The sequence below is a fragment of the Lupinus angustifolius genome, chromosome LG08, assembly GCF_001865875.1.
Source record: "Lupinus angustifolius cultivar Tanjil chromosome LG08, LupAngTanjil_v1.0, whole genome shotgun sequence".
Lineage (NCBI taxonomy): Eukaryota > Viridiplantae > Streptophyta > Magnoliopsida > Fabales > Fabaceae > Lupinus > Lupinus angustifolius.
This window is the reverse complement of record NC_032016.1, coordinates 9,266,506-9,293,450: the sequence shown is the minus strand read 5'-3', so window position 1 is coordinate 9,293,450 and position 26,945 is coordinate 9,266,506. Positions and strand designations below refer to the sequence as shown.

At 33.5% G+C, this 26,945-nt stretch overlaps 3 protein-coding genes and 1 long non-coding RNA gene across 12 annotated transcripts; 2 read left to right on the top strand and 2 right to left on the bottom strand.

Moving 5' to 3' along the window:
* Positions 352 to 4,514, bottom strand: LOC109354558 (patatin-like protein 6). 4 transcript variants are annotated; one of them, XM_019597157.1, is made up of 3 exons: positions 3,307 to 4,514; positions 1,965 to 2,275; positions 352 to 722 (listed from the first exon to the last, which is right to left on the bottom strand). In XM_019597157.1, the coding sequence occupies exons 1-2, from the start codon at positions 4,438 to 4,440 to the stop codon at positions 2,006 to 2,008; spliced, it is 1,404 nt and encodes a 467-aa protein (XP_019452702.1). In that variant the 5' UTR covers positions 4,441 to 4,514; the 3' UTR covers positions 352 to 722; positions 1,965 to 2,005. The 4 variants fall into 4 exon arrangements, with proteins under 4 accessions (XP_019452702.1, XP_019452703.1, XP_019452704.1 ...); XM_019597158.1 differs by having other exon boundaries at positions 352 to 738; positions 1,972 to 2,275; XM_019597159.1 differs by having other exon boundaries at positions 1,972 to 2,275.
* Positions 6,345 to 6,873, bottom strand: LOC109354559. 2 transcript variants are annotated; one of them, XR_002108562.1, is made up of 2 exons: positions 6,850 to 6,873; positions 6,345 to 6,673 (listed from the first exon to the last, which is right to left on the bottom strand). It is a non-coding gene; the product is annotated as an uncharacterized LOC109354559 (long non-coding RNA). The 2 variants fall into 2 exon arrangements; XR_002108561.1 differs by having other exon boundaries at positions 6,345 to 6,686; positions 6,850 to 6,867.
* Positions 10,619 to 17,525, top strand: LOC109353750. Of its 3 annotated transcripts, none has more exons than XM_019596117.1 (16): positions 10,619 to 10,856; positions 11,261 to 11,454; positions 11,713 to 11,857; positions 12,094 to 12,174; positions 12,985 to 13,098; positions 13,408 to 13,614; positions 14,122 to 14,312; positions 14,710 to 14,854; positions 15,023 to 15,103; positions 15,180 to 15,317; positions 15,714 to 15,944; positions 16,075 to 16,274; positions 16,390 to 16,534; positions 16,751 to 16,831; positions 16,942 to 17,028; positions 17,243 to 17,525. In XM_019596117.1, the coding sequence occupies exons 1-16, from the start codon at positions 10,695 to 10,697 to the stop codon at positions 17,303 to 17,305; spliced, it is 2,265 nt and encodes a 754-aa protein (XP_019451662.1). In that variant the 5' UTR covers positions 10,619 to 10,694; the 3' UTR covers positions 17,306 to 17,525. The 3 variants fall into 3 exon arrangements, with proteins under 3 accessions (XP_019451662.1, XP_019451661.1, XP_019451663.1); XM_019596116.1 differs by having other exon boundaries at positions 17,219 to 17,525; XM_019596118.1 differs by lacking the exon at positions 16,942 to 17,028 and having other exon boundaries at positions 17,219 to 17,525.
* Positions 18,048 to 26,677, top strand: LOC109354557 (endoplasmic reticulum metallopeptidase 1-like). Of its 3 annotated transcripts, none has more exons than XM_019597153.1 (14): positions 18,048 to 18,189; positions 18,521 to 18,874; positions 19,745 to 19,983; positions 20,885 to 21,041; positions 21,202 to 21,279; positions 21,612 to 21,686; positions 21,783 to 21,902; positions 22,887 to 23,051; positions 23,219 to 23,741; positions 23,819 to 23,975; positions 24,488 to 24,597; positions 24,947 to 25,059; positions 25,306 to 25,663; positions 26,184 to 26,677. In XM_019597153.1, exons 2-14 carry the CDS (start codon positions 18,533 to 18,535, stop codon positions 26,483 to 26,485), a joined length of 2,739 nt encoding a protein of 912 aa, XP_019452698.1. In that variant the 5' UTR covers positions 18,048 to 18,189; positions 18,521 to 18,532; the 3' UTR covers positions 26,486 to 26,677. The 3 variants fall into 3 exon arrangements, with proteins under 3 accessions (XP_019452698.1, XP_019452699.1, XP_019452700.1); XM_019597154.1 differs by having other exon boundaries at positions 18,059 to 18,189; positions 18,532 to 18,874; XM_019597155.1 differs by having other exon boundaries at positions 18,064 to 18,189; positions 18,497 to 18,874.

The window sequence follows — 26,945 nt, the reverse complement described above, 5'->3', positions numbered from 1 at the left end:
TGTCTCTAATTAAAACTATCACTTGTTTCAGACAACTTCTACAATACTCAGTACTTTGTTCTTCAATTAACCATTCTGTATTGTTAAAAAAACATCAATATTAATACTGAGAATCAGATTAAGATTATATATCAGAAAATCCAAACAGATAGACCAGACCTATAATATATTAAGACAAAATATGAGTACTAGTTTCCGGAAAATGGAACCATCAGGTACTAAATTAAGAGGGCATGGTGGCCATTCAATTTGTCCCCAAGAAACATTGTTGAATGTTTGATCATTCAAAAGTAGATAGCCCACTCATCATGGGAATATGAAAAGCAAAAACAACAAAATCAATCTGAGGTGAGACAGATACATTTCTTGAAATAATAAGGTAGCCCACTGCCCAAAGTTTCTTTGAATATAAACAATGAGGTTTACAAAAATTTACTATAAAAAAGGAAAAAGAAAGCTACAATGGAAGAATGCAATCCAAATAAAAATATGACACTTGATTCATTTTTGAACCTAAAAACTGAAAAACTTCAACCAAGACACTTTGCTTTTCTTTCTTGCCCATGTAAAGTATCCCCAGAGTTTTTTTTACCCTTTTAAACTACTTATCCTTTTCAACCAAGTCACTAATCTTCTTTTGTCCATCTTCAAAAGTAAAGCTGCTATATACTAATGAGTAATGTCTACTTTTTTCCCTTGTTCCTGCTTCTTGTTTTTGCCTCCTATATCAGTTTTCCCCTGCAAGAAATCAAGAACGCACATCAAATCAAAGCCTTACACATACAACTTGAATGAGATGTCTGAATGATTTCGCAATTCACAGGATGATATTGGTTATTCTCCAAGAATAAGGACAGGAACAAAAGAATCAGAGGCTTAAAGATTATTATTTCATAAAACCGCTTGGAGGGTTCAGTACTGGAGAGGAATCCAACCTTAAATCGACAAAAACTTTATAAGTGTGAAGACATTCTTAAAATATGTGAAGGATCTTTACTTTGACCTATAATAAGTGTACAGTCGTGCATATATAAAATGTTAATTAAGTGCCTAAGAATCAACTTGACCAGAATGCCCTTTCCCAAAACTAACAATGAGTGTCGGTGCCTAGGTGGACCGACATCATCAATGTTCCTTCATCTATTTTTATCTTTTATACGACATATAACAACAAAGGATATGGTCATCTTCATTGGACAAAGAAGAAGGGGACAACATATATACACAAGTCCATGCCCAAGCATACACAGAAGCTGACAAATTCAGCACCTGTTCCTGATAATAATTCTTTGCTAGTCAAGAAAGTTCAACTGGAGTAATCTATGATGATTTTTTTCTAGTGTGAAATTTCTCTATAGTTGAGATCCACAAGTTGGGATGTTGATGCAATGATACCCCACCTATTAAATTTTCGAAGAGTATCACCAAAGTATGGCTAGACAAGCTAAAAGTAATTTTCAGAAAAGAAATTTAAGGAGAAGCTCATTTGGTAAACACACTTTCAAAGTAGCTAAAGAAATCTCAAAACAGCAACCAAGAATATAATGGTTACATTGTCATACATCAGGGCAAAATGCTTGTGCTAGGATTAAATGGAGCTATTAGAAAATAATGTCTTCATAATAAAATTCAAACTCATCAATTATGTCGGAGGCATACATGATTTATCAAATTGTTTTTATATATAATTATTTTAATTTGGATTTAATATTTATATAGTGATCGTGTAAGTGTTCTTTACCCTTTCAGTACATCATTCATATATAATCATAATTGATTATCTTAAACAAAAGTAATACAAATAAACGGTGAATGATATATTGGCAGTGTAAAAAACTTCACAGTGTCTTTTGATTAAGATGTTTTCTCTAATGGTAACTTATTTAGGGGATCCAATAAACGGCTTTCTGTGAAAGGATGTCTACAAATGATTGAGGGGTAACAAAACAACAAAGAGGGGTTACGTTTTACCTTAGATTGATTCTTGAATGTTTGGCCGTGGCCTCTAGGTCCCTTTAGGGGTAGCTTGCTTGAAAGCAACAGTGGGAGCTATTCTGCAGCTCCTCCTCTGATGCTCCTGAACAAGTTCTCCAGCAAACCAGTCAAGTTTCTCAAAATTTCTCTGCTCTCCAATCTTCTTTCCTCCAAACAACATTGACTCCACATTCTCCTGCTTCAACATCTCCTCTGCTATTCTAATCAGCATCTTTACATTGCTAGGACTTGAATCTGTATCCATATTGGGTCCACATCGTCCCATACTTGACCCATTTGCCTGTCATATATCACAATTTGTTGAGAACATCCTTGATTTTGAAATATACTGGTAACTAGTAATTATTCAACTCCGAAATGATGGATTTAATGATCAATAAGGTTTTGTTAATCGGAGTAAGAGTTAAAAGTTGCATCCCAACATAATGAACTCACAACCAAATACAAAATAAGATACACAAATAACATCACAAAGAGAAATTGGTGAATGAGATAGACGGGTTATTAATCACAATTTAAAGCTACAACTTCTTCTGGTGCTCACAATATGAACTACTTTAGAATAGGCTTTATTAGTTTACCTAAATAAGTATTTTAGCACGCACGGCTATAGTTAAGGGAAATGCCTCCATCGGCCATCTCTTTAATACAACTGACAAAATGAAATTCAATGCTCTGCAATAACAATACTACCCTTTGATTGGATCCTACACTGAGAAAAGAAATTTAATCCATTCTATTCCAATTGTTGGCAGTGTACACATGGCATTCCATGCTATAATCAACCTACTACCAAAACCAAGGTTTCCCATTTTTTATACCCGTTGTTACCGGGAAAATGCATAACATCAATTACCACCAACAGAAATATCTCCCTATTTCTCCTAATAACAAGGCAAGAGAAATCCCCTTGGGAAACCCCACACTCCCTTTAACACCCCTTAACGTTTATGGAATCAATAACAGCTGGGCACTCACAAACTCAAGCAGCTACTGGAAACTAAAAACCAGAGGTTCATACTCATAGCCAAACCCTTATTCTATTAAAATATAGTTTAATTGACATTCTGACCAACCAAACAAATATGACCCATCAAAATAATTCTCCAAATACCAGCACAGTAAATACTAATATACTATTAGATGTCTAATTAAGCTGTAATAAGTTTATGTCAATTGATTTACACAATTGCTGGTAAAATATAGAATACATCAATTTATTACATCGAAAGTAAAATACAATATGCACATGTTTAGTGGCATATGCACATGAAAGTAAAAATTCATGTACAATGAAAAGTCAAAACATACCTGAATACGAACATAATTGGAGCTGCAGCAATGACCGAATGCCATGGCGACGGCTTGGTCAACAACTTCAGCCGAGCCGTCGCCAGAGATTCGAGTCCTAGGCCGTGCCCAGTCTTTGGCCTTCCAACGTCTGACCTGGTCATAGTCATATTTCACCTCCAACAGCTGACCAGTTCCAAGGGACAACACAAGCAAGTCCTCAACCCCTCGCACGAATGGAAACTCGTGCTTGTTGTGCAGCACGTGCGTTATCGCCGCCGCTGTCGGGTTGCTCATCGCCAAACCACCGTCAACCGCCACACAACTGGTCTGGCCGTCCACCGACCGCATCAAAACCGGTTCAAATAAACCCGGTTCGGCTGAAGTAGCACGACATACTTCCCATAAACGGAAATCGAAACTGTCCGTTTCCAACGCGTCCGCACGTGAGAACAAAAACGGTGCCGTACTGGATAAATCATAGCACGGTATTAAAACCGGTTTAAGCGTATCCTTCAGCGTTAAGTTCCGACCGTTTTTCTCCGTGAACGCTTCCTTCACGGTTTTCTCTAAACCCGCTGTAGCTGAACCGGTCGAACCGGACCCTCCGCTGCTGAAAAATCTTTTAAATAAACCGCCGCCACTAGTTCCAGAACCTTGGCGGTAGAATTTCTTCCCTTGCTCCGCCAGTAACCGCCACGTGTCATCAGCGGAGAAAATCGGACGGCGATGGTCATTTGTTGCGAATAGCATCGCGGTGAAAATGCCTCCGACGCCGGAGCCGGCAGCAACGTCGAAGTAATCAGCGATAGTGGCGTTCTCGTCGCCGGATTTTTTCTTCAGCGCGTTTTCCAAGTAGGATAGGGCTTTTCCGGGAAGGATCCCCCGCATGCCGGCGCCGTCGATTGCGAGGACACATATCTTGCCGCGCTGGTTCTTAAGAGCAGATACGGCGTCAAACGGCGGTGGTTGTGGTGGTTGTTGGAGTTGAGGTTTGCTATGAACGGTGGTGGAAGGTATTTGCTTAGAAAACCAAAGCTTTTGTTGATCATAACCAAATAAGAAATTGCTTTCAAGAATGGAGAAGATTTCGTAGCTTAGCTTATCGGTTTCTATACTCGGTTCTTGCATTTCCATCACATTACTATAATCCATTATTCAAAGCAAAATCAATGTTGCAATTCACACTCCTCGGAATAAAGAAGAAAAATAAGAATTTGTATTAATGTGAGTGTTTATTTATTTCAATATTCAACAAGAGTATATACAACATGGATTCTTGTGATTCTTATGGAATCAATATAATAATAAAATATAAATAGGAAAAGGCAGTAGTACAAAAAAGGAGGGAAAATAAAGTCAAAAAAGTTGCTTCTTATTCGAACCGGGAACATTCATTCATAGGTACGCGAGACTAACTCTCCCAACTGATATTTTTTCTATACTCGAATCCGGGTTCTTGCTTGAGAGGAATCAAACATGTATTACTTGAACCAACGTCCGTTGGTTCACGAAGAATCATATATTCATTCACTAATATAACATTCTCCTATTATATTTCCTTATCCTCTCTCCTGTATATTGGGCAATAACTTTGACATAGATGGCTTTGCCAAATGTCTTTCTTTACATAACTCTCAAAAGTCCATTTCTCATTAATCTCATACTCTAACCCATTCTCTCTTCTCATATTCATCCTCTTAACCATGTCCACTTATTATCACTATATTTAATATGTCTCTATAAATGACCCTTCTTGAGACATTGACATATTTTACTTTCTTTTCATTCATAATGAATGCAATAGACATACATCTATCTCATGTTACCTCAGCCTTTTAGAACCCTTCAATCACTCTTCTGCATTTTCATTATATTTGCATTCTTGTGTGCAAATTCTAACTTGGGTACTAACTTCTATATAAAATATGAATGCAAATAAATAGATATTCATAAATGATGATAATTATATTCTTATGAATTTAGTGCGTATATGGGTGTTCCCTAGCTAAAGATAGTGGGATATTGATTTTTTTTAAGTCATGGATTATTTTAAAGGGTTTTGTAAAAATTATATTTAACTAATTCAATCATCAATCAATTATGTCATGTCTTGCTGATTATATTGTTATGAGTATGGGCAGAGATCTGCAAGAGTAAGTTTAAGTTTACATCTTAGCCATTAATTTTAGGGAAGTCCAATGAGTTGAATTAATGAGTATATCTAAATCGTTCAATCTCCCTAAAAATGATGACTAAAATATGAAGTAAGTTTTTTAAACTTGTTTTTCGAGTAAGTAAATCCCCTATACTTAGTTAACAAATTTGATATACAAATGCAACCAAAATGTTTGCTTGCTTAAAACAAGTGGATAAAGATACCTATAGCCCAATCAATATTTTAAACATTGGTGAATCAAGAAGAAAAAAAGGCCTTAAAGCTTAAATGGGACATGGGGATATCTTATGCCCATAATCATTTGGGGTCCTGAATTTCCCCCCTTCATTTTCTGGTCTTATTGGCCTTGACTTTAAGCAAGCATTTTAATTACAATAGTGATGTCAAGTTGACAACACAAAATTTGGCCCATGTGCAACGGTGTTTTGGAGTAAATTTACTTAGAGACAAGTACCACCTAATAACACACAAAAGCCAATATTTAATAATATTTTTATCCTTTTGTTTATCATGAATTTACATTTTCATCATTTTATCCTTATTCCATTCAAAACGAGATTCTTGGATCCAAAACTTTAATTTTCTAGATGGCTTTATGGGAATTGTGTAGATCCATCAGGGTTACTTGATATAGTGAAAAATATATATTTTGTTTAATAAATCTTACCTTGTATATCTTATTCTTTTAGATATAGTTTAAATACTTGTTAGTTATTATATGTTTGAGATGAAATCTTAACGTGATATGATAGTCAGAACCTAATTCTTTTCAAATTTTTTTTTAGGGAAATGAAATGGGTGAAGGGTAGCCTATAAGAATTATAAAACAGGTTGAGCTGGTTGGCATGCAAATTATTGATGCTTACACGATACAAATCTTGAACCATTTTTGCATACGTTTAAAATATTCATATAACTAATGAAGATATTGCATGATTCTCTCACTTTGTAACGCAACTCTCGTTTTGCAAAAACAAACATAGGTGACATTCATTGAAAGGGGTGGCTCACATAAAAAAAAGCAAAAAGAAAAAGTTGATATAATATAAAGCATAACGTATATGTTACAACTTTGAAAGAAACATGCTAACTAGTGACATTTATCACTGAATTAAACCATAATTAATTGGAAGGTAACATAAAAACAACTAAACTCCATTTCCTGTTGATGATCTTCATCAAAATGCTTCAATTCTTTCTTCTCTTCCTCTACAGAAAATCACTTCCATAACAATACAATTTTTGCAGGAGTTATTATTCCTATCTCATATAATAAAACCCATATAAATATGCATGCATAAAATACTAACAAACTATTAGTATGACACATATTATGCAGGAAACATGTGATCTAGAGCAAGAGAAAAAAGGTTAACAGTATATACCACATATCATGAACTGAAACTGGATCATTAGATTGATATGCAATGCAAATATGGAGATTCAAAGAAGGATTGGAAGATCAGGGTGAGTGAGGCCATAACCCATTGTTGACAATGGAAAAAGAAGAAGATTTTGATGAGTGAAATCTTCTATAGCAAGGTGAGCATCCCATAGAATATAGAAGATTGAAGAGATGCACATCATCAAGTATGTGGTGATAGGTGCCATATAATGATGTGTGAGTGAATGTGAGACTCTGTGTAATGTGTATATAGAAAGTGTTGCTTCAAAGAAACTCAAATCAATAATGGTTGGTAAAGTATGTTACTGAGACAAGAGGACAATAAGGGAAATTTCAAACTGAGATGCTAAAGCAATATATCCATAACCCTATTATCACTTATCAGTCAAAAAGAAGAAAAAAGCTGAAAACTAAAGGAAAAGCTAATTAAAGACCATATTTTTTTGTATTATTATTATTCAGTATTTACTCACTTCAAAACATGTCTCTATAATTTCGTTATCCCAAAAAACAAATGATTATCTTTTGACTCGTGAATAATCATACATCTTTTGTTCATGACAATTAAAAAGAAGTTGTATTATACAAATTTTGCAAAATTCATTTTGTAATTGTCTTATTGAAAGAAGAAGAAGCCTACCTAGCTTGTATACAAGAAGAGGTTGTTTTGCTTGTTCAGCAAGAAAGCCTCTAAAATAATAACTTCCATAAGTAACTTTCTGTTACTAACTATCTCTTTCTAGAAAGGGAAAATAGAGAATTACAAGGCAAGAATACTAGGAAATGGAGTATGCTACACATACACATCTATGATACAATATACTCCATCTTATGCTCAATTCTCTTGGTTTGAGATTTCTTTATTCTTAAGCTCCATTAAAATGTGCAATACAATTTTTTTCACACTTCCAATATTTGTTCAATGTTCATAAGTATGATCTTTATTTCCAGGTCAAGGACACTTAATGGAAGAAGTGTGGAAACTTATGGGAATAGTAAGTAATTTTTTTATATATTAACAACATAGTAACAGTAACAACTAATAAGAGTTAGATTAAGTTTCTATCTCAAAATCAATTGACTATAAAATGAGTAGTTGAATAAGTATATACATCATGTTTAAGAAAATGAGGTAGGAGATGTAAGAATTATTTTTCAACATGTGCCCTCCAACAAAGGTTGTTGGACAAGGCGAAGGGTTATGTCTGACCTATGACTACATGACATCTTTTGGTTTATGATAACCGAAAAGAGTTGGATTAGTGTTTCGATACTATGTTAAAGTTTCATCTCAAAATCAATTAGAAATAAGAGAAGTAGTTTATTTAGAATAGATTAGTTAATAAAACTGAAATTGGTTCAACTGATTCAAGTGATCTAAAGCCAGTTCTTAAATCACAGATTGTAATGATATGCTTGATCTGTCATACTGTTTTAGTTTTTACTTTTTACTTTCAATTCATCATATAAAAAATACCAATAATTAATTTGGAATAGTATAATATAATCATTAAGTTACTTTAATTATTTATTTAAGAACGAGAATTCTGAGAGACATCGATCAAATTAATTACAAAAAATCCCCATCTCCTAACACTAAAAACTATCCCCATTGATCCTCCCAAAAGTGAAAGGAAATTTGCAACCATAATAATATTGGTGTTTTACTTTACTTGAAATCTTGGGTCATGAGAACAAACGAGTGACCCACATTCATGGATTTTACATCATATAAGAAGTAGCATTATGTCACCCACATGGTGAAGCACCAAAGCCAACATGAAATCATGTGTAATCATGAATCATGAATCATGCAAGGAATATGAATGAGTAAGTAACTCGAATTTCATCACGTGTCATTCACTTGGATTATATTTGAATAACATAATCAAAATGACCAACACAGCAGGTTTAGCAAATAGTAACTCACTTTATTGCTGTAGTGAACACTATTGAACTTGCTATTGCGTGTAAATTATGGTTCATGTTTATTCTTTCATCCGTTTTTACATTAGATATGAAGTTTTATATTCTTTTGTTTATGACCTAAGTTTTTTATAGACATCTTTGTCATGTTAATCATCGTGGTGATTATTGGGTATTAGGTAAAGTCATCTCGTAAGGTTCAAATATATGATAGGTATATTATGTGACTATTGATTTTCTCTTGTAAATCTTGTACCATATATTAATACAAATTTATTTATCAAAAACAAAAGTTTTGTTAAGAATTATAATATGTACTTTTAACTATGGTCACCTAGTTGGATTAAACTCAAAATGAAACCAGGAAAGGGAAAAATCATCTTTAAGCATGCATGAAGTTCAATCACAGAAAAAGGACTCTATTTTGAAGGTAAAAAACTTGAAGTAAAAGTAAGCATGAAATTGTCTTCAAAATATAATTTATATAGACACGCAAAACAGGAAAGTAGAAACTACATGAGAAAAGGAGAACTTACAAAACATGAAGCAAAAAAGATGTGTATTTTACAAAGAGATCTGAAGAAGGGAAGAATAGGGTTTTGGACCAAACCAGAGATTCCAGAAGTGTAGTAAACAAGGACAAAGAATACCAACACCACTACAGATATCACCACAAGCTTTGGTATCACTCTGGTTATTGTAACCAGCCACAATGCGAACAGTAATGCAAAGGAAGAGTGAAGTGGCTTTGAACTCAGCTATGAGTGCCCTATAGAAGGACCACTTTATGAGATCCTAAACATCAATGAAGGGTGTTGGATATGTTAAAAAATAAGTCACACATCTCCCCTCATTGTCGGGAATAATTTAAATGTTTGTTGGGTTACTTCTCTCATTACCAATTAGTTTAAAGATAGATCATTAACATAATGATAAGGAGTATCATGATAGTCATTTTCACAAAGTAGCCCTACATTGATTATAAAGCGAAGATGTTTGGGTATAGTTTTCTGTATTTGATATTTTGTGGAATATTGATACGATGATCCACCTATTGTATCCACATCCATTAAAAAAAAGTTTGAAAAGGTGTAAATTCACACGCGCCATTTGATTTAATCACAATGACATTCCGTGGAAATGGTAAAGTTTTCATTGCTGATAAAAAAAAATGGACGTCATTGAACTATTCATCTTATACTTATACCTCTTGAATAACAACACAATGAGACCAGAAAATAATATGTAGTGAGACAAAGAAATTCCATTTGAATCAGACAGAGGCAGAGAGACCTATTTCCCCCATTCTTTATGGGTCACATTTTCTTAAAAAACAAAGATGAAATGGTTGAATTTTACTAATAAAAAGTGTAGGAAACTAAATGAAATATAAACTATTTAGTAATCAATTTAAATATTTATTAATTCTAGCATTTTTTTATTAATCAGAAAGTGTAGGACACTAAATGATAATGTCATTCATGTAATCAAATTTGTCCATCGTGTGCAACAACGTAGTTGTAAGACATGTCAATGATAGTAATGTTATTGGCCCATAATCCCTACAACGTACAACTTAGGTATTACTATTTATAATCAAAGTGAAGATAAAATGAACATAACATAAAATTATGGAACAACCAAAGACTCATGCATCTCAAATTCCCAAGAAATAATGAATGCATGCCCATTCTGCTATATACCTCTACCGGCCTATAATCCTCTTGGTATCTTAATTTCAAACCTTAACACCTAAACTATAGATATATAGAACCAACCACATGCTATTATGAGTTCATTATATAAGACCTTTCCTCAAATCTTTTTCTTCAACCATATCATCTTTCAACTTTCTTCCCTCTATAGTTTATTTCTCATATACATTCAGTGATCATAATCATGTTTGGTTCAGCTGGATCCAAAGATGGTTCCAAAGTGTCAAGCAACCAAGGTGGCAAGACAGTTTTCTCAGAAGATGAAGCATTGAAACATTTCAATGCTTTGACCGAAGTGACCTCTAAGCCTGTTAATTCCCAAGCTGATCTCACTCCTGCCCTAGAGGTTTGATCCTCAATCTTTTATTAGTTTTGTTGCTTTTTTCCTACATCACTCCATCATGCATGTCATTTCTTATGTTGATCAATCTTGATAACTGAGTAATGAGTAATGAGTTTGAAATATTACTTTTTATATCACTCAGCTGCATGTTATATATGTGCAATTTGACTAAGAAAATAACTTGTGGATCTAGAAATACAAACAAGGCATGCATGAGTTATAAGCCTGAAATTGATTATTCAAAGATATAAATGCCATCTAAAAAAATGGTCATAAATTATTGAAATTTGGTGACTATTACTCAACATATAATATGTTATTCTAAGTTGTGAACTTACTGAATTAGTCTATTTCATGTTAATTGTTCAATTCTTTTCTGTTTTCTAACACGCTACCAACTACTACAGTATGTTTTGAAAGAGAGCCAAAATACTAAGGAAACAGCTGATGTGGACGTGGATGTTGAAGTGAACCTTGTTCCTGAGAATTCTAGTGATTCGAATATGAAAAATTTGGTATTAAGTATGCTGCCAAAAGGTGTATCTGATGCAAAAGACAACACTGTTCTGGTCTCTACTGATATTGATGTTGCTCCTTCAAAGTTTGTTCTCTATCTTTATCTCTTTGCTCTCATACTTCTGATTCATGCAAATCATTATTCATTTGTTTTTTTTATAACAATTCAAAGTCATGGTGAGAAATATAAAATATCATGTTAATCCAGAAAGGTTGTTTTGTTAAATATTTATCATAAGCCCTTCCTTATGATATACTTGATGCTCTATTATTGAAATTCCATACATGCATGTAAAGACACTGTATTATTTGCTGCTAAAAATATTCACCATTGATTTAACAGAGAAGGAAATGGAGATAAACTTTCAAGTGCAGCTTTTATGATGGAACTTGCTCGTGGAGTTTCTAAAAGTGCTCAAGAACTCAAAAATGGTGTTATATTCTTTTTTAATACTGCTGAGGAGGGTGCTAAGAGGTTCATAACCCAGGTCTAGGAATTATTTTATTAATGCATCCTTTAATTAATTAATATTTTATTTACATCTCATATGCTTTAATAATTTAACTATAATAGGGTCAATTATTAATTCAGTAGGTTCTTTGTCATTATCTATTAGAATTTGAAGCAACTCTCATTGATGTTGGAGTTATCTAAAGCACAATGATTATAAAATAATTAATCCTTAATTATTTCACTATTAATTAAAAGAATTTGTTGATGCAGAAACAATGGGGTGATGCTATTAGAGTGGCTATTGATTTGAACTCCTTGTTCACTGAAGGAAAGAAGCCTAATGTTTTTCAGGTCTGGTTTATTCATCACAATTTAATCATATTGAAAACTTGATTTCAATGTTCACTGAATAATTTCTATGATTCTTGAATTGTGGAGTAAAATATAATTACACATTACTAATTTATAGGATTGGGACTAAGTAATATCTATTATTTATTTATAAGCTTAGGAGTTTATACAAATATAATTCCATACTTTGTGCATCTTAAGTACATTTAACATTTTACACTTGTTTCATTTAAAATAAAATGGTATTCCCTATCCTAGCTATAAAAAACACTTCTAACTAAATTGCAAATGTTAATAAAAATAGTTATTTTTCTTGAATTGTTTAAAAAATATCACTCTTTATGTTTTATTATAAGATGTCATTATCTATATTACACAAATAAATAGGATAGTTACTTTTCTTGAAATATTTCTTTTTTTGAAAAATACTATTACACTATAATTTTGCTTCTTAACTATTTTTCGGAAATTCCATGAATTTATTTCTAATTAATAAATGAAGTATAAATAAGAGAAAAACAATAAGTAAAAGATTATAAATAGGATGAGAAGGAGTATAAGATTATAATTTTACCATTTTTTAATATTGCAAATATTATCAATAATAGTCTTAATGAAAAAAAAATATTGTATAAACAAATATAAAGTATTACCATAAGAAAACTCAGAATATGTATTATAACATGCACCATTGTCTTTAACCTTGTAGGAAGTGATGTGTTTGGTTTTTAGTACTCATCATAGAGACAATGAAAAAGAGAGATAAAATGATAAATCAGTTAAATTAAGCCACTCAGATTAATGTTGCAGGGTGTTGTACCTCCTGGAGCCATAAAATCTTCAACTGAATTCTTGGGGAAATTGAGTGGGAAAGATTTTCCATTTACAAATAAGAAGGATCAACCTCAAGTTCCTCACACCAAGGTTTCTTTCTATCCCTCCTGATTCTTTATTTTATTCGACTTAAGCAAGCGAAAAAAGTCCAACTCAAAAAACTGATCTATTAGACGGGAAAATTTCGTAGCTTACATACCACGTTGAATTTGTTATACTACTCAACGTGAGATTACTAAAGTGTAGAGGTAGACTAGTAGTATTAATAATAAGATTTTGTAGTTTCAGGCTTGGGCACTATACCATTATCTCTAAGTTGCTGCAGTGTTCATTCTACATGTTTATGAAATGCTTGACATATCTAGTGTCATAATATGATGTACATTTTTCCTTGTGCAGAATTACAAATTTGAGCCTGAAAAGCAAGGATCTTTTCAACATCTGGGGGATAATTTGCTTCCTTTCCTGCTTGATCATATGGTTGGTTCAGGTGCTGGCAAGAGATTTTTCTCTGGGGTTGAAGCATTGAAACATCTCAATGCCTTGACCAACAAGCTATCTCCTCCGGTTGATTCTAAAGCTGATGATCTCAATCCTTCCTTACAGGTTTGATCCTCATATGTTCATCATTTAATTAGTTCTGATGCTGCTTTCATTCATCGCGAGTCCGTGCATGTCATTTCTTATGTCGATTGCGATGGACAAGTTATCTAGCTTTCTCTTATATTGTTGTGTATAGGCAACATCAGTATAATAAGTATTGTATAATGAGTAAAATGCAATTGATATATAACTTTTTAAATCACTCACCTCATATTGTATGTGAAATTTGAATAAGAAAATAATTTGTGGATTCCAAATAAAGCTTGAAATTGATCCTCCAAAAATATAAGTGTCATTTCAAAACAAAAACAGTATATAAGTCCTTGAAATTTAGAAAAATGTCACAATGACCTTATAGTGGTTTATTTGGTGAATTTTTCAACAACTTATTTGGTAATACTACTTTTTTTAAAAACATATATAGATATAATGTCATTGTAAATAGTGTATTAGTCCATTTCTTGTTAATGAATAATTGTTCAACTTCTCTTGATGTGCTTCCAAATGCAGTATGTTTTAAAAGAAATTCAAAAAATTAAGGAAAGCGCTGATAGGGACGTGAATGTTGAAGTGGATAGATTTCCTATAAATTCTGGTGATTTGAATCTAAAAAATGTGGTACTAAGAATCTTGCCGAAAGCTGTATCTGATGCGAAAGCGAATGCTGCTCTGGTCTCTGCTCATGTCGATGCTGCTTCAAAGTTTGTTCTCTTCATCTGTTTACTCTCATACTGCTGCCAAACAAGTTTATAATGAAATTGGCAACTCTCTATAAACTACTTTTTTAGTTAGAACTGAAACCAATTATTCTAATATGATATCAATGCTTATGTCGATGTTCGGCCTGAGTCATCCATAATGTCATGGTAGGAGCATTTTGGACCTAGAGAGATATTCAAGCGACCGAATCAATAACAACTCAAAGTCTTAGTGAAAAACATATATGATTTCATGTTTCTTACAGGAAGATTATTTTTATTTAATATTTTTCCATATGCCCTTCCTAATGATACTCCGTGTTCTGTTATTGAAATTCCATACCAGTATGTAAAGACATGCATAATTTGTTGCTAAAGATATTTAGCATTGATTTAACAGAAAAGAGAATCGAGATAAACTTTCAAGTGTAGCTTTTATGCTGGAACTTGCTCGCGGAGTTTCTAAAAATGCTCAAGAACTCAAGAATGGTGTTATATTCCTTTTTAATACTGCTGAGGAGCATGCTAAGAGCTTCATAACCCAGGTCTAGGAATTAATTGTTAATGCCTCCCTTCATTAATTTACTAGGTCCTTTGTCACTATCTATTAAAATTTGAAGCAGGTCTCTTATATGTTGTAGTTATCTGAAGCACAATGATTATAAAACAATCAATCCTTTTATCTCACTAGTAAAAGAAATTTGTTGATGCAGCATCAACTGAGTGATGCTATTCGAGTGGCTATTGATTTGGACTCTTTGTTCGCTGAAGGGAAGAAGCCTAGTGTTTTTCAGGTCTTGTTATTGATCACAATTCAATCATGAAGAGTTTTGCTTGTTTCCAAATTGCTTATGTGCTTTAGCGATGCAGGGTCTCATACCTCCTCAAGGCATTAAATCTGCATTAGACTTATTGGGGAAATCGACCGGAAGTTCTGCACCAAACCCTTCTGGGAAAGGTTTTCTGTTTATAGATAAGGAGGATCGACCTCAAATGCCTCATACCAGGGTTTCTTTCTATCCACACTGCTTTAAAAATAATTGAATTGCTTTTCTGGCTTGTATTTTATTACCCTGCAAACAATTTCTGTGCTTGAATTCAGTCATTTAGAAAATATTTTGAGTCGTGACATTAACTTATCAGTAGGTAATAGTATAGATGAAAGTAAGAAGAAATTATGACTAAATAATAAGTGAATGTATATGATGTCTTAGCTTTGATTATGTTATATAATTTCAAGTAATTGGTTGCTACAATAGTGAGTATTAAAATATGATTTTGTAGTTTAGGGGCATTTTTGTTGGCAACTATACCATTGTCTAAGTTTCTGAGTTGATTCGACTTGTTTATTCAAATCGTTGCATATCTACTGTCATCATATCATGTACTTTGTTCCTTGCGTAGAATCACAAGTTTGATCCTGAAAAGCCAGAATCTTTTCAACATCTGGGGGATAATTTGCTTCCTTTCCTGCTTCAACTTGATCATGCGGTTGGTCCAGCTGCATCCAAAGGTTCTTCAGCTGCTGGCAAGACAGTTTTCTCCGGGGCCGATGCATTGAAGCATGCAAAGGCCTTGACCGAGATGCTATCTCGTCCTGTTGATTCTAAAGCTGATCTCAATCCTGCCCAACAGGTGTAATGACACTTTTACATTTGAAGGACCAATTTGACGTTTTCTCAGTATATAATATGTCATCGTAATTTTTTAATTTACTCCATTTCTGGTTAACTATTCAACTTTTTTAACATGCTTCTGAATGCAGTATGTTCTGAAAGAACTTCAAAAAATTAAGGGAACCGCCAAAGGGGACGTGGATGTTGACGTGAACATATTTCCTGTAAAGTCTGGTGATTCGAATATGAAAAATGTAGTACTGAGAATCTTGCCAAAAGCTGTATCTGATGCAAAAGAGAAAGCTATTCTAGTCTCTGCTAATACTGATGCTACTGCTGCTGCTTCAAAGTTTGTTCTCTTCATCTGTTTACTAATAATAATCTTGTTATTGAAATTCTATTCAAGCATGTAAACCCACAGCTAGAATATTTGCTACTAAAGATATTGGACATTGATTTAACAGAGAAGCGGCTCGAGATAAACTTTCAAGTGCGGCTTTTATGCTGGAACTTGCTCTTGGAGTTTCTAAAAGTGCTCGAGAACTCGAGAATGGTGTTATATTCCTTTTTAATTCCGCCAAGGAGGATGCTAAGAGCTTCATAATCCAGGTCTAGGAATTATTTGTTAATCCATTAACTACAATTTTATTTACTTCTCATCTGCATTAACTATAGCATGTCCTATCATTAATTCAATAGGTCCTTTGTCACTATCTATTAGAATTTGAAACAACTCACCTAGATGTTGGAGTTATAAGCACAACGATTATAAAATCTCTAAAATAAAAATCTTATCTTACAAGTAAAATAAATTTGTTGATGCAGAAAAATACGAGTGATACTATTAGCGAGGTCATCGATTTGGACTCTTTGTTTGCTGAAGGGGAGAAGCCTATTGTTTATCAGGTCTAGTTCTTTTGATCACAATAATGTTAACCAATAAAGAAAATGTTGCATCTAATATATTAAGAACTAGTGTATTTCGTTTTACAATAGAAAGTTTCATTTTGTTGCAGGATCTCTCATCTTCTGGACCCATAAAATCTTCAACAAGCGCCGAGACAGGAGTACTCAGTTCTGGAAAAGGTCCTTCTGGTGATAAGGTACATATGAAAGTAATTAACTACTTTATAACTGAATGGACATAATATTGTCTTTCGCCCTGAGATTTAACTCAGTTGATAGAACTGTGGGACATAAAGTGTGAGCGTCAAGTCTCGAATCCTGAATCCGAAATCTGCCTATAAATAATGATAGTACTAAATAATATAATGTACATTTTTCCTTATGCAGGATCAGAATTTAGACCCTGTGAAGCAAGGAACTTTTCAAGATATGGGGGATAATTTGCTTTCTTACCTGCTTCATAATGATCATTAGCTTCAAGGGATAAGGCAATGATACAATTACAGCAATGGAAGATATATTAATAAGGAATAAGAAATTTGATGAAATGGGTTTGTAAGAAAAAGACATTGCTGTTTGAAGTATGGCTATTATTAATTCTGAGAAAGTTTGGGTATTGTATGAAGTGTGTGAACTTATATACGTATGTATCAAAATAATAATAATAATTAATATGATTTGGAATGTTTATTAATATGACTTCATACTTTGGAGATTATTGTGATGCTTTTAGTTTCACTGCTACGGATTAAACTTTATGTTTTAAATAGTAGGATATATTCCTTAAATTAATGAATACTATGAATGGTGCTTAAAATTAGACTTTTACAATGTCCTCGTGTTGCTGAATTTTAAAAAATGGTACATGTAAACTAATGCTTAAAAAATGGTACATGGAAAGGAGAATTTATTTTTTAATAAAAAGTTTAAATTAAAAATAATATTTTTCTTCTCGTATTTCAATACTGAATTCTTTATTTAGTAGAGAATGTAAACTAATTTAACTCATCATCTCTAGTTATATTCCCTAAGTATAAGATGTGAGTACATTTTTTACTATTAAGCTTATCGCATGCATCACTTGTTAATTTATATTTACCTTTTAAAAAATAAGATAACAGTTATTACTATTTTTACAATTTTATCATTATTTTATTAATCATATTAATTTGGAGAGTTAAAGAGGGAGTAAATCATAGATTAAGAAATAATATTATTTATTTAATGCCTTTGAATGTTGTTGAACACATGGTTCCATACATCTGAATCAAACTCACCCATCTTCTGTTGTGAGTTTCTCAATCTCCAAATCAAGACAACAAACTCAACCACCTTATTCCGTGTCGTGTCATATCTGTGTAAGTGTCGTGTCCATGCTTCGTTGTTTTCTGTTTTTTAGATTTAACATTAATATGCACTTATTTTGGTTTCTTGACTTTTGTTCAATTGGATTATTTGATTCCCATAAAATTTACATTCTGGGTTGTTATAAAAATTTGTTTTTTATTGTGCAATTTGGCTTAATTTGTGAACCCAATTTGAGACTTTTAGTGTTCATTGATCAATGAAAAGAATTTGTCATCCTAGTTTTCTTTGCTGATAGCTACTGTATAGTATTATTAACATTGCATTGATAATTCGGCACCTGTTTGTTATTCTCTTAAGCTGCTAATCACTCTCTACTACTAGAGTTTGGTCAGAATGCGGCGAAGGCGTGAAACTGTTTCGGAAGAAGCATCTAAAGGTTCAAGCAGTGGTGAAGCAATTGATAAGTCTACTGATGGTGGTGCTAAAGTCTATACCAATGTTCATATCGTAAATCCGAGGAGGTCTTCATTTGTGTGGCTGGCCTTGTTCCTCATTATCACATATTGCTGTACTGCTATTTATAATTACCAATTTCAGAGTATGCCTGTACCCCTTACTGCTGATCAGGCTGGCAAGAGGGGTTTCTCTGAGATCGAAGCGTTCAAGCATGTTAAGGCCTTGACTGAGGTTGGCCCTCATCCTGTTTCTTCTGATGCTCTGAATCTCGCCTTGCAGGTTGGCTTCCGAAACTTTGTTAGTTTTTTACCCCGTTGTTTTGTTGCATTATTTCTCACTCCTGGTTAGTTGGAATAGTTGACATATCGTTTTCTCTTTATGTTGTATTATTTATGAATGCAAATTAGCGAGCTTACCAAGTCTGTAGGATATTCCCGCTTTTCATCATTTATTTGGGTTAGGAGCACCATGACTCATAGTTCATAAGATAGACTGGACTCTGTAGACGTTTCTTCCAAGGGAAACAGATAAGAGAATATCGATCAATTTGTTGTTCTTTGCTGTAGTGAAATTGTGTCGAGAATGAACCTGCATGTACTTATATTCTGAATGTAAACATCCTTTAATGTAGGATCTTTTGGAATTCGTAATGGTATATTATTATGTCAATGAACTGCAGTGCTAGGAGAGTTTAACAGAATATATTCTTATTTGCACTTTCTGTATTACTACTTTGTTAAAGAGACTAGTGCTGGGTTCTCTTTATTTCAAGCTGAGTTCAAATTCATAGTTAAATTGTCATGCCCCATCATTCTTTCATATCTTATCAAATATAGCTAGGACTTCGTTATACCGCATTCATTTCATATTTTTGAAGCTATCTTATGCTTCATTCAGTTAAAAATAAATTGGACTGGTGAATTGACCTGCACTGTATTACCACAATCATTCTGAGCTATTATGAGTCACAAGTTTGAAATATATAATATGTCGTTGTAAATGAGAATGATAACTACCTCCATTACTTAAGTTACTGGTTGTACTTGGTGACCAATGGGAGTAACAAAAAGCTATTCAACTGATTGTGGTAATTTATTAGTTGAATTTCCGTCAATTGTATAGTTCTTTTAACATGCTTCCGACTTGCAGTATGTTTTGGCAGCATGCCAAACTATTAAGAAAACAGCTCATTGGGAGGTGGATGTTGAAGTGGATCTTTTTCATGCGAAGTCTGGTGCAAACCATCTGGCCAATGGCTTATTTATGGGGAGAACACTTGTTTATTCCGATCTGAGTCACGTCGTAGTAAGAATCTTGCCAAAATATCTATCTGAAGCAAAGGACCATTCCATTCTGGTCTCTTCTCATATTGATACTGTTTTTTCGACGTATGTTTTCTTCATCTATTTGCTATCATACTTCTGTTTTAAGCAGTTAATATTTTGTCTTTTTTAAATATTTAGATATGATTACGATGCATTTATCACTGTGGCTCAACTTACTAACCCTAAAGTTAAGTTTTCCCACATGAGAGGTATTGACACAATCTTTCAATGACATGGCAATGCATGATTCAATTATGGTGTAAAAAAGTTTTATACTGACAGTTGTTTGAAATTAAAATCGGTAATAATAATGTTGTGATAATAGGAGCATGTTGTTTTAATCGGAAGGCACGGTATGGAAATCAATGATAACTCTTAAGTCATTGTGAGAAATATTTGCAAGGGTAAATTTCACATTATTTTCCCCCTGAATTTTTATTCATTTTCACTTTTCATACATAAACTTCACTTTGTAACACATAACCACCTTAAATTTGGTGGCAAAAAGTGTAAACCTGTGATTTCTATCAACTTAAACAATGACAGTATACACTTGTTTAGTAGATTATGTTGAAAAAGATCATGTTCTTTACTGCTTTTCACATTCAGAATGACACAATTAAAATTGACTAGAAAACAAAGGTTTACACTTGCTTTATAGTTTAGGGAGTTATGTGTACAAAATAAAGTTTACGTATGAAAAGTGAAAATAAATTAAACTTTAAGCAGGTATTTTGTAATTTATCCTAAATTTCAATTGTCAAGCTTTTCTAGGAACTAGGAAGATCATTTCATTACAACATTTTTCACCAGCATCTCCTTATGGTACATGCTGATCTGTTTTTTAAGTTAAATGCGAGCATGTGAAAGTACAGATTTGAATATTTTGATTTTTTCATATTTGATCATTTGAAGTTTTCCAACCATAATATTTGCCACTGAAGATATAGCATTGATTTAACAGAGAAGGCGCTGGAGATTGCAGTTCATGTGTAGGAGTTATGCTGGAACTTGCTCGCGGAGTTTCTCAGTGGGCTCATGGATTGAAGAGAGGTGTTATATTCTTATTTAATACTGGCGAAGAGGAGGGTCTTAATGGTGCTCACAGCTTTATAACACAGGTTTGAAATTATTTGTTAATGCATCCTTAAATTAATTAATTTTTTTAGTTTTCCTACTGACTTTATATAAGAGTGGTTGGGGTTAGAAGAAATCGAAATTAGAAAAGTAGAACGAATACATGAATCCGTACTAAATTATAAAAGAAACTTTTTATTGCAGCATCCTTGGAGTAGTACTGTTCGTATGGCAATTGATCTAGAGGCCATGGGCATTGGAGGGAAGTCTAGTATTTTTCAGGTCTGATTATTCATCACAATTTCACTGTAATGGTATTTTTTTATTTCCATTATTTGAAAATTGCTTCTTTGTTTTGCTCGACGAAACAGATAAGTAGATTACATGTAATGGTGTCATAATTGTCTTGATTGAGTCATAATAAAAGTAATATTTTCCCTGAAAACCTTTTTATATGATTTAAATAAAATTTTACTATATGATTCATGAGCTGCACAAGGTGCAAGTAGTTGGAAAAATGGAAATATTATTTAGTTATTTGACAAGTTCGGATGCTATTTCTGATAACATTATAACAAATTTGTGCCTCTGGCTAATGGCTTTGGCTTTAGTAGGCTGGTCCTCATCCATGGGCTATTGAGAAGTTTGCTTTGGTAGCAAAATACCCATCTGGCCAAATTATCTCACAGGTTTGTAGGTATTGTTGATTATACTTTTGATCTATACCAATTTTTTTCCAATGACTTTTAACAAATCACTTGAACTAACTAAGATTAATGCTACAGGACCTTTTTTCTTCAGGAGCCATAAAATCTGCAACAGATTTCCAAGTGTACAAAGAAGTTGCCGGCCTCTCTGGACTTGATTTTGCATATGTAGATAACACTGCTGTATATCATACCAAGGTTTCCTTCCCTTCTTACTGTTTTACAAAATAATTGGACTGCTTCTTGTTCTGTTTTTATTGCCAAACATTGAAATTCATTTGTGCTGGTTGAAGGAATGAGATTTAACAACAAAAAAAACTCTTCAACTGAGCTCTCCAATCTCCATACAATAACAAATTGAGTACCACAATTTCACTGGATTTGAAGTAATATACCAGTATAAAACCCAAGCCTAGCCCATACATTTAGTTTCAGACCTTGACTTTTCTTATTTATTGGACTTGAGATGTTTTGGATGGCAAGAACACATCATAGAAAAGTTCTTTTCTTATTTTACTCATGTGTTTGTTCTAGTGCTAGATCGTGGGGTACAGTTTTATTTTGGTCATTGGAAGGTGGAAGTATATATGTAGCTCTGTTGTTAGGTCACTGAAGGCATACTAGAATTAAAGAAATATTTTTGCACAGCTGGTATCTTTAAGGTTTTTTTGGGGGCTGGTTAATGGGATGTTGTTTCACGTTCGTGCTTGAACTGCGGTGGAGAGTCCTCTAAAATATTCATTTGATTTAGTTTATTTGGATTGCTGATGCAACTATTTATGCTCTTTATTATATTTATTCAACATAACATGTTCTTTGCTCTTAAATATGAAACACGATTTATTCTAAATAAATGAAATGGGAATGTTCGAAGTTGGATGCCATTGACTAGCATATTCTTGTAATGAATCTCTTTAGTTTAAGAACTTTTGTTTAATTTCTCAGTGATGCTTCTTACTAGAGTAATATATGACTTATCTTGTGCAACATATGAATAATATTTGAAGCTTCCTAGTTGCAAAGAAAAAAATATATTTCCAACTTCACATATCTTACTCTTACTATCAAATATACAACGGAGAGATTGTTAAGCTTGGGATGGTACCATCATCTGGGTCCTTTTGGCCTTTCAGGATTTGCATGTCAATGATGATAATATAATGTATCGTTTTCCTAGTGCAGAATGACAAATTAGAGCTTTTGAAGAAGGGATCTCTTCAACATCTGGGGGAAAATATGCTAGCTTTCCTGGTTCACATTGGTGCTGCTTCTGATTTTCCAGAAGGCAATGAGAAAGAAACAGATGAAGATAAGAGCAACAACAATGCTATATATTTTGACATTTTGGTACTTTCTAGCTGCAGAATCTTTATTGGTTACGCTAACCACTTTTCAATTCTCTGCTTTATTATGCATGTCATGTATTACTTTATGTATTACTGGGTGATTGTAGCATGCTTGGCTTCATCCATATCATTAGACTCCGATATATGATAATTGTCTGATCTTTCCAGGGAACATATATGGTTGTTTACCGTCAACAATTTGCAAATATGCTCCACACTTCGGTGATATTGCAGTCACTTCTAATATGGACGGCATCGTTGTTCATGGGTGGTATACCAGCTATAGCTTCATTGGCCTTGTCCTGTTTGGGTATTCTCCTCATGTGGGTGTTTGCCTTAGGTTTCTCCTTCATTGTTGCCTATCTTCTGCCATTGATATCTTCATCACCAGTGCCTTATGTTTCAAGCCCATGGTTGGTGATTGGATTATTTGGTGCACCGGCCTTTCTTGGAGCATTGACTGGTCAACATTTGGGTTATCTTCTGCTTCAAAAATATCTTTTGAATGTACACTCGAAGAGAAAGCAACTGCCCCCGACTATTCAAGCAGATGTTGTCAGGTTGGAGGCAGAAAGATGGCTCTATAAAGCTGGATCCTTTCAGTGGCTTATTCTTCTCACTTTGGGAAACTATTTCAAAATTGGGTCTTCTTACTTGGCTCTTGTTTGGTTAATTTCTCCTGCATTTGCATGTAACTATCACTACCTCGTCCTTGTCTGTTAAAACTAATTTTTGTTGCAATTTACTAAATTTTGATTGAAAATCCAGATGGGTTTTTTGAAGCAACGCTGACCCCGGCCAGGTTACCAAAACCACTCAAACTGGCAACCTTGCTTCTGGGGTTAGCCACACCAATTTTATTTTCTGCTGGCACTTTTATTCGTCTAGCTGCTACAATCATAGGGGGAATGGTTCGACTTGATAGGTAAATCTTTTGTGTATGTGTTCTTTTTATTTTTCTCTCCCTAATTGGACTATCAGAGTATACGTGACCCAACATGTATATGATCCATATGTCTATTTTGACCTACCTTTAGCATCTAGTGACTTTGTTCATTTTCCAGCCATTGTTTCTGGCGGTTGTATCCATTTTTCTAGTGACTTCCCTTTTTTGCGTGCTCAAAGCGTAAGGACAGAGAAATCATAGTTTTCCAATCATGTTGAGAAGCTTTCTGTTACTGACTTTAGTGACTTACAGCTGAGGCTACTACTACCGTTCTTCCCCAATTACGATGCTATTATCATCATCATTTCCATCGTTGTATCTCTATGCTTCCACTATCATTGCTACCTTGACTCAGTTGCCTTAACCACCACTATCACTGTTATTGTTGCCATTGTCATTACCCTTATTTAACCCTCCATTTTGTCACATAAAGGTCAATGTTCTCATTATGTACTGTTAGCATCTAATTTACGTTTCTTTACTTTATGCAGGAATCCTGGTAGTACTCCTGAATGGCTGGGAAACTTTGTGATTGCTGCATTTATTGCTGCTCTGTTGTCTCTGACCTTGGTGTATCTCCTTTCTTATGTCCATATTTCAGGTTTTGTTTATTGTATAGCTCTTTTGCAAGTATCATTGAAATAATATTATTTTTCTTTTTGGTTGCGCTGGGGAAGTGCGGGTAGAGTGGTGGATTTGAATTTGTGCGGACCTGTTAACAAGTTTATCAGTTTCTTACAATTTTATTCTATGCTTTGATTGAGTCTACAAATCAAGTTGATGGGCTTTATTGCTGGTTATTCATTAATTTTGAAGTTTGTAACTATGGTTAAGTTATTAACTGGTCTATCTAAATCAAGTTCCTCTCCTTGTAAAATATAAAGGAATATATACTTTTGAAGCATTAAATATTTAATATTCCATGTTATTTTTTGTTCAATTGGTTTCAGGTGCGAAAAGGGCTATCATCCTAGCTACTTTGGTACTCTTTAGTTTATCACTTGCAATTGTATTATCAGGTGTACTTCCACCGTTTTCTGAAGACACTGCTAGAGCTGTGAATGTAAGTTTTCATAAAAATGTATATTCTGTGTCCTTTTATTGCTACATTTTTCCTAGTGAAAAAGTACTACTATTTTAATGATCCTCCGATCGGTTTCCATCTCTATTTTTCCTAGCCAAAAAGGAAAACAAATTGCTTAACTTACCATTGAACTGTGTGGCCTTAGTACTTGACATTAGCTTATTCATTCTTTACTTTCATGAGGATTAATGATTCTCGATGATCTTATAAAATCTGCACTTTCAGGTTGTTCATGTCGTGGATGCAACTGGAAGACTTGATGAAAGGCTGGACCCTGTATCATATGTATCTTTATTTTCAAATACTCCCGGAAAATTGAACAAGGAGGTAGAACAAATTGACAATGGTTTTGCATGTGGTAGAGACAAAACAGTTGATTTTGTAACTTTCTCGGTCAACTATGGTTGCTGGACCTATAATGACACTATAAGTGGCTGGAGTGAGTCAGATGTTCCTTCAATTCATGTTGATAGTGATGCTAAAGAAAATGGAAGAATCACACAAGTTTCAATCGATACCAAGGTTTCTGTCCGTTGGGTTCTTGCAATCAATACAGAAGAAATAGAAGATTTTGAGCTTAGAGGTACGGGATTTTTTGTTAGCAAACATATTTGTAGTTTGTCTCTATGTATTCATCCAAAAACTGTTGCTTTCTATTATGATCAAAAGTTTGTTTAAGATGTTTGGTTCAGATTTGAAACTAATCTGATTATCAGATAATCTTAATGTCCAAAAAACCAGCTAAAAAATTTCTCTGTTTTCGCCCAAAAACAATCACAACACAACTTATGTTGTTTCTAAACGCCTTGGAGTCTTTGTATATATCGTTTTGGAGCAACAACAACTGTTTTTTCGAGAAAGACAATCTTACCTAGTACCCTTTCAAATGTCCAAAAATTCAGTTTGAAAACTTCAATGCTTTTTCACCCAAAAACAACTGCAGAAAACAACATACATTGTTGCCAAATATCTTCCTTCTCTGCAGATTATTGTTTTGGAGCAACCGCAACTATATTTCTTGTTTCTGGTATTTTAGTGCTACTACTTATTATTATCATGAAGTCCTTTTCACTAAATCTCCTCTCCTCTATCTTGAACTTCAGGTGCAGTGAATTCTGAAGAATTAATTTCAGTGGACCAAAAGACTAGTGTGGACGGTTGGCACATAATTCAGTTTTCCGGAGGAAAGAATGCGCCGACATTGTTTGATTTGGTTCTTTACTGGAGATCAGGTTCAACTCATAACACTGATACTCCTCTTCTGAAACTTAGGACTGATGTGAACAGATTAACACCAATAACTCAAAGAATTCTCACAAAGCTTCCAAGTTGGTGTTCTTTGTTTGGCAAGTCTACCTCACCTCATACCTTGGCTTTCTTAACAAATCTTCCTGTTAATTTTTAGTTACTTCAAATTCAATCATACTCAACTTTATCATTCATTTCTAGGTGTTATGGCCAAAAATATGTGACATGTTAAAATCTAGTTATTTGCACTCATGGTTGTGCAATTTTTTTGTACTGTTTTTTTTGTAAAAAAACAATTTGATGATATTGTGGATGAAGATTTGTTTAATGCCTTTTTTGTGTAATATTATTTTGATGTGTTATTTACTCAACATATATATACATTGTTTAAGTTCACCCTACATTGAAATAATAGAATCATCCAATTTGAGATGAGAATCTATTGTCTTAAATAGTGTCATAAACCATGTCTCGGACAAATGAAAATATGTCATATCAATTAAAATAAATAAAGAAATAAATATTCATTATTTTTTTTTTCTGTTTTTGCTTCAATATCATTAGTTTGGGACATAGTCTGAGACAACAAATTCTTGTCGGGAAAATTTGTCACTCTT

What these genes read in the sequence shown, in the direction of transcription:
- LOC109353750 (XM_019596116.1), top strand. Translation starts at nt 10,695, where the DNA reads ATGTTTGGTTCAGCTGGATCCAAAGATGGTTCCAAAGTGTCAAGCAAC. An exon ending in CTCAAATGCCTCATACCAGG is followed by an intron (nt 15,318 to 15,713) that starts GTTTCTTTCTAT and finishes TTCCTTGCGTAG; the next exon opens with AATCACAAGTTTGATCCTGA. An exon ending in AAGGTCCTTCTGGTGATAAG is followed by an intron (nt 17,029 to 17,218) that starts GTACATATGAAA and finishes TTCCTTATGCAG; the next exon opens with GATCAGAATTTAGACCCTGT.
- LOC109354557 (XM_019597153.1), top strand. Translation starts at nt 18,533, where the DNA reads ATGCGGCGAAGGCGTGAAACTGTTTCGGAAGAAGCATCTAAAGGTTCA. An exon ending in CTATATATTTTGACATTTTG is followed by an intron (nt 23,052 to 23,218) that starts GTACTTTCTAGC and finishes TGATCTTTCCAG; the next exon opens with GGAACATATATGGTTGTTTA. An exon ending in ACACTGCTAGAGCTGTGAAT is followed by an intron (nt 25,060 to 25,305) that starts GTAAGTTTTCAT and finishes CTGCACTTTCAG; the next exon opens with GTTGTTCATGTCGTGGATGC.
- LOC109354558 (XM_019597157.1), bottom strand. Translation starts at nt 4,440, where the DNA reads ATGGATTATAGTAATGTGATGGAAATGCAAGAACCGAGTATAGAAACC. An exon ending in CCAATTATGTTCGTATTCAG is followed by an intron (nt 2,276 to 3,306) that starts GTATGTTTTGAC and finishes GATATATGACAG; the next exon opens with GCAAATGGGTCAAGTATGGG.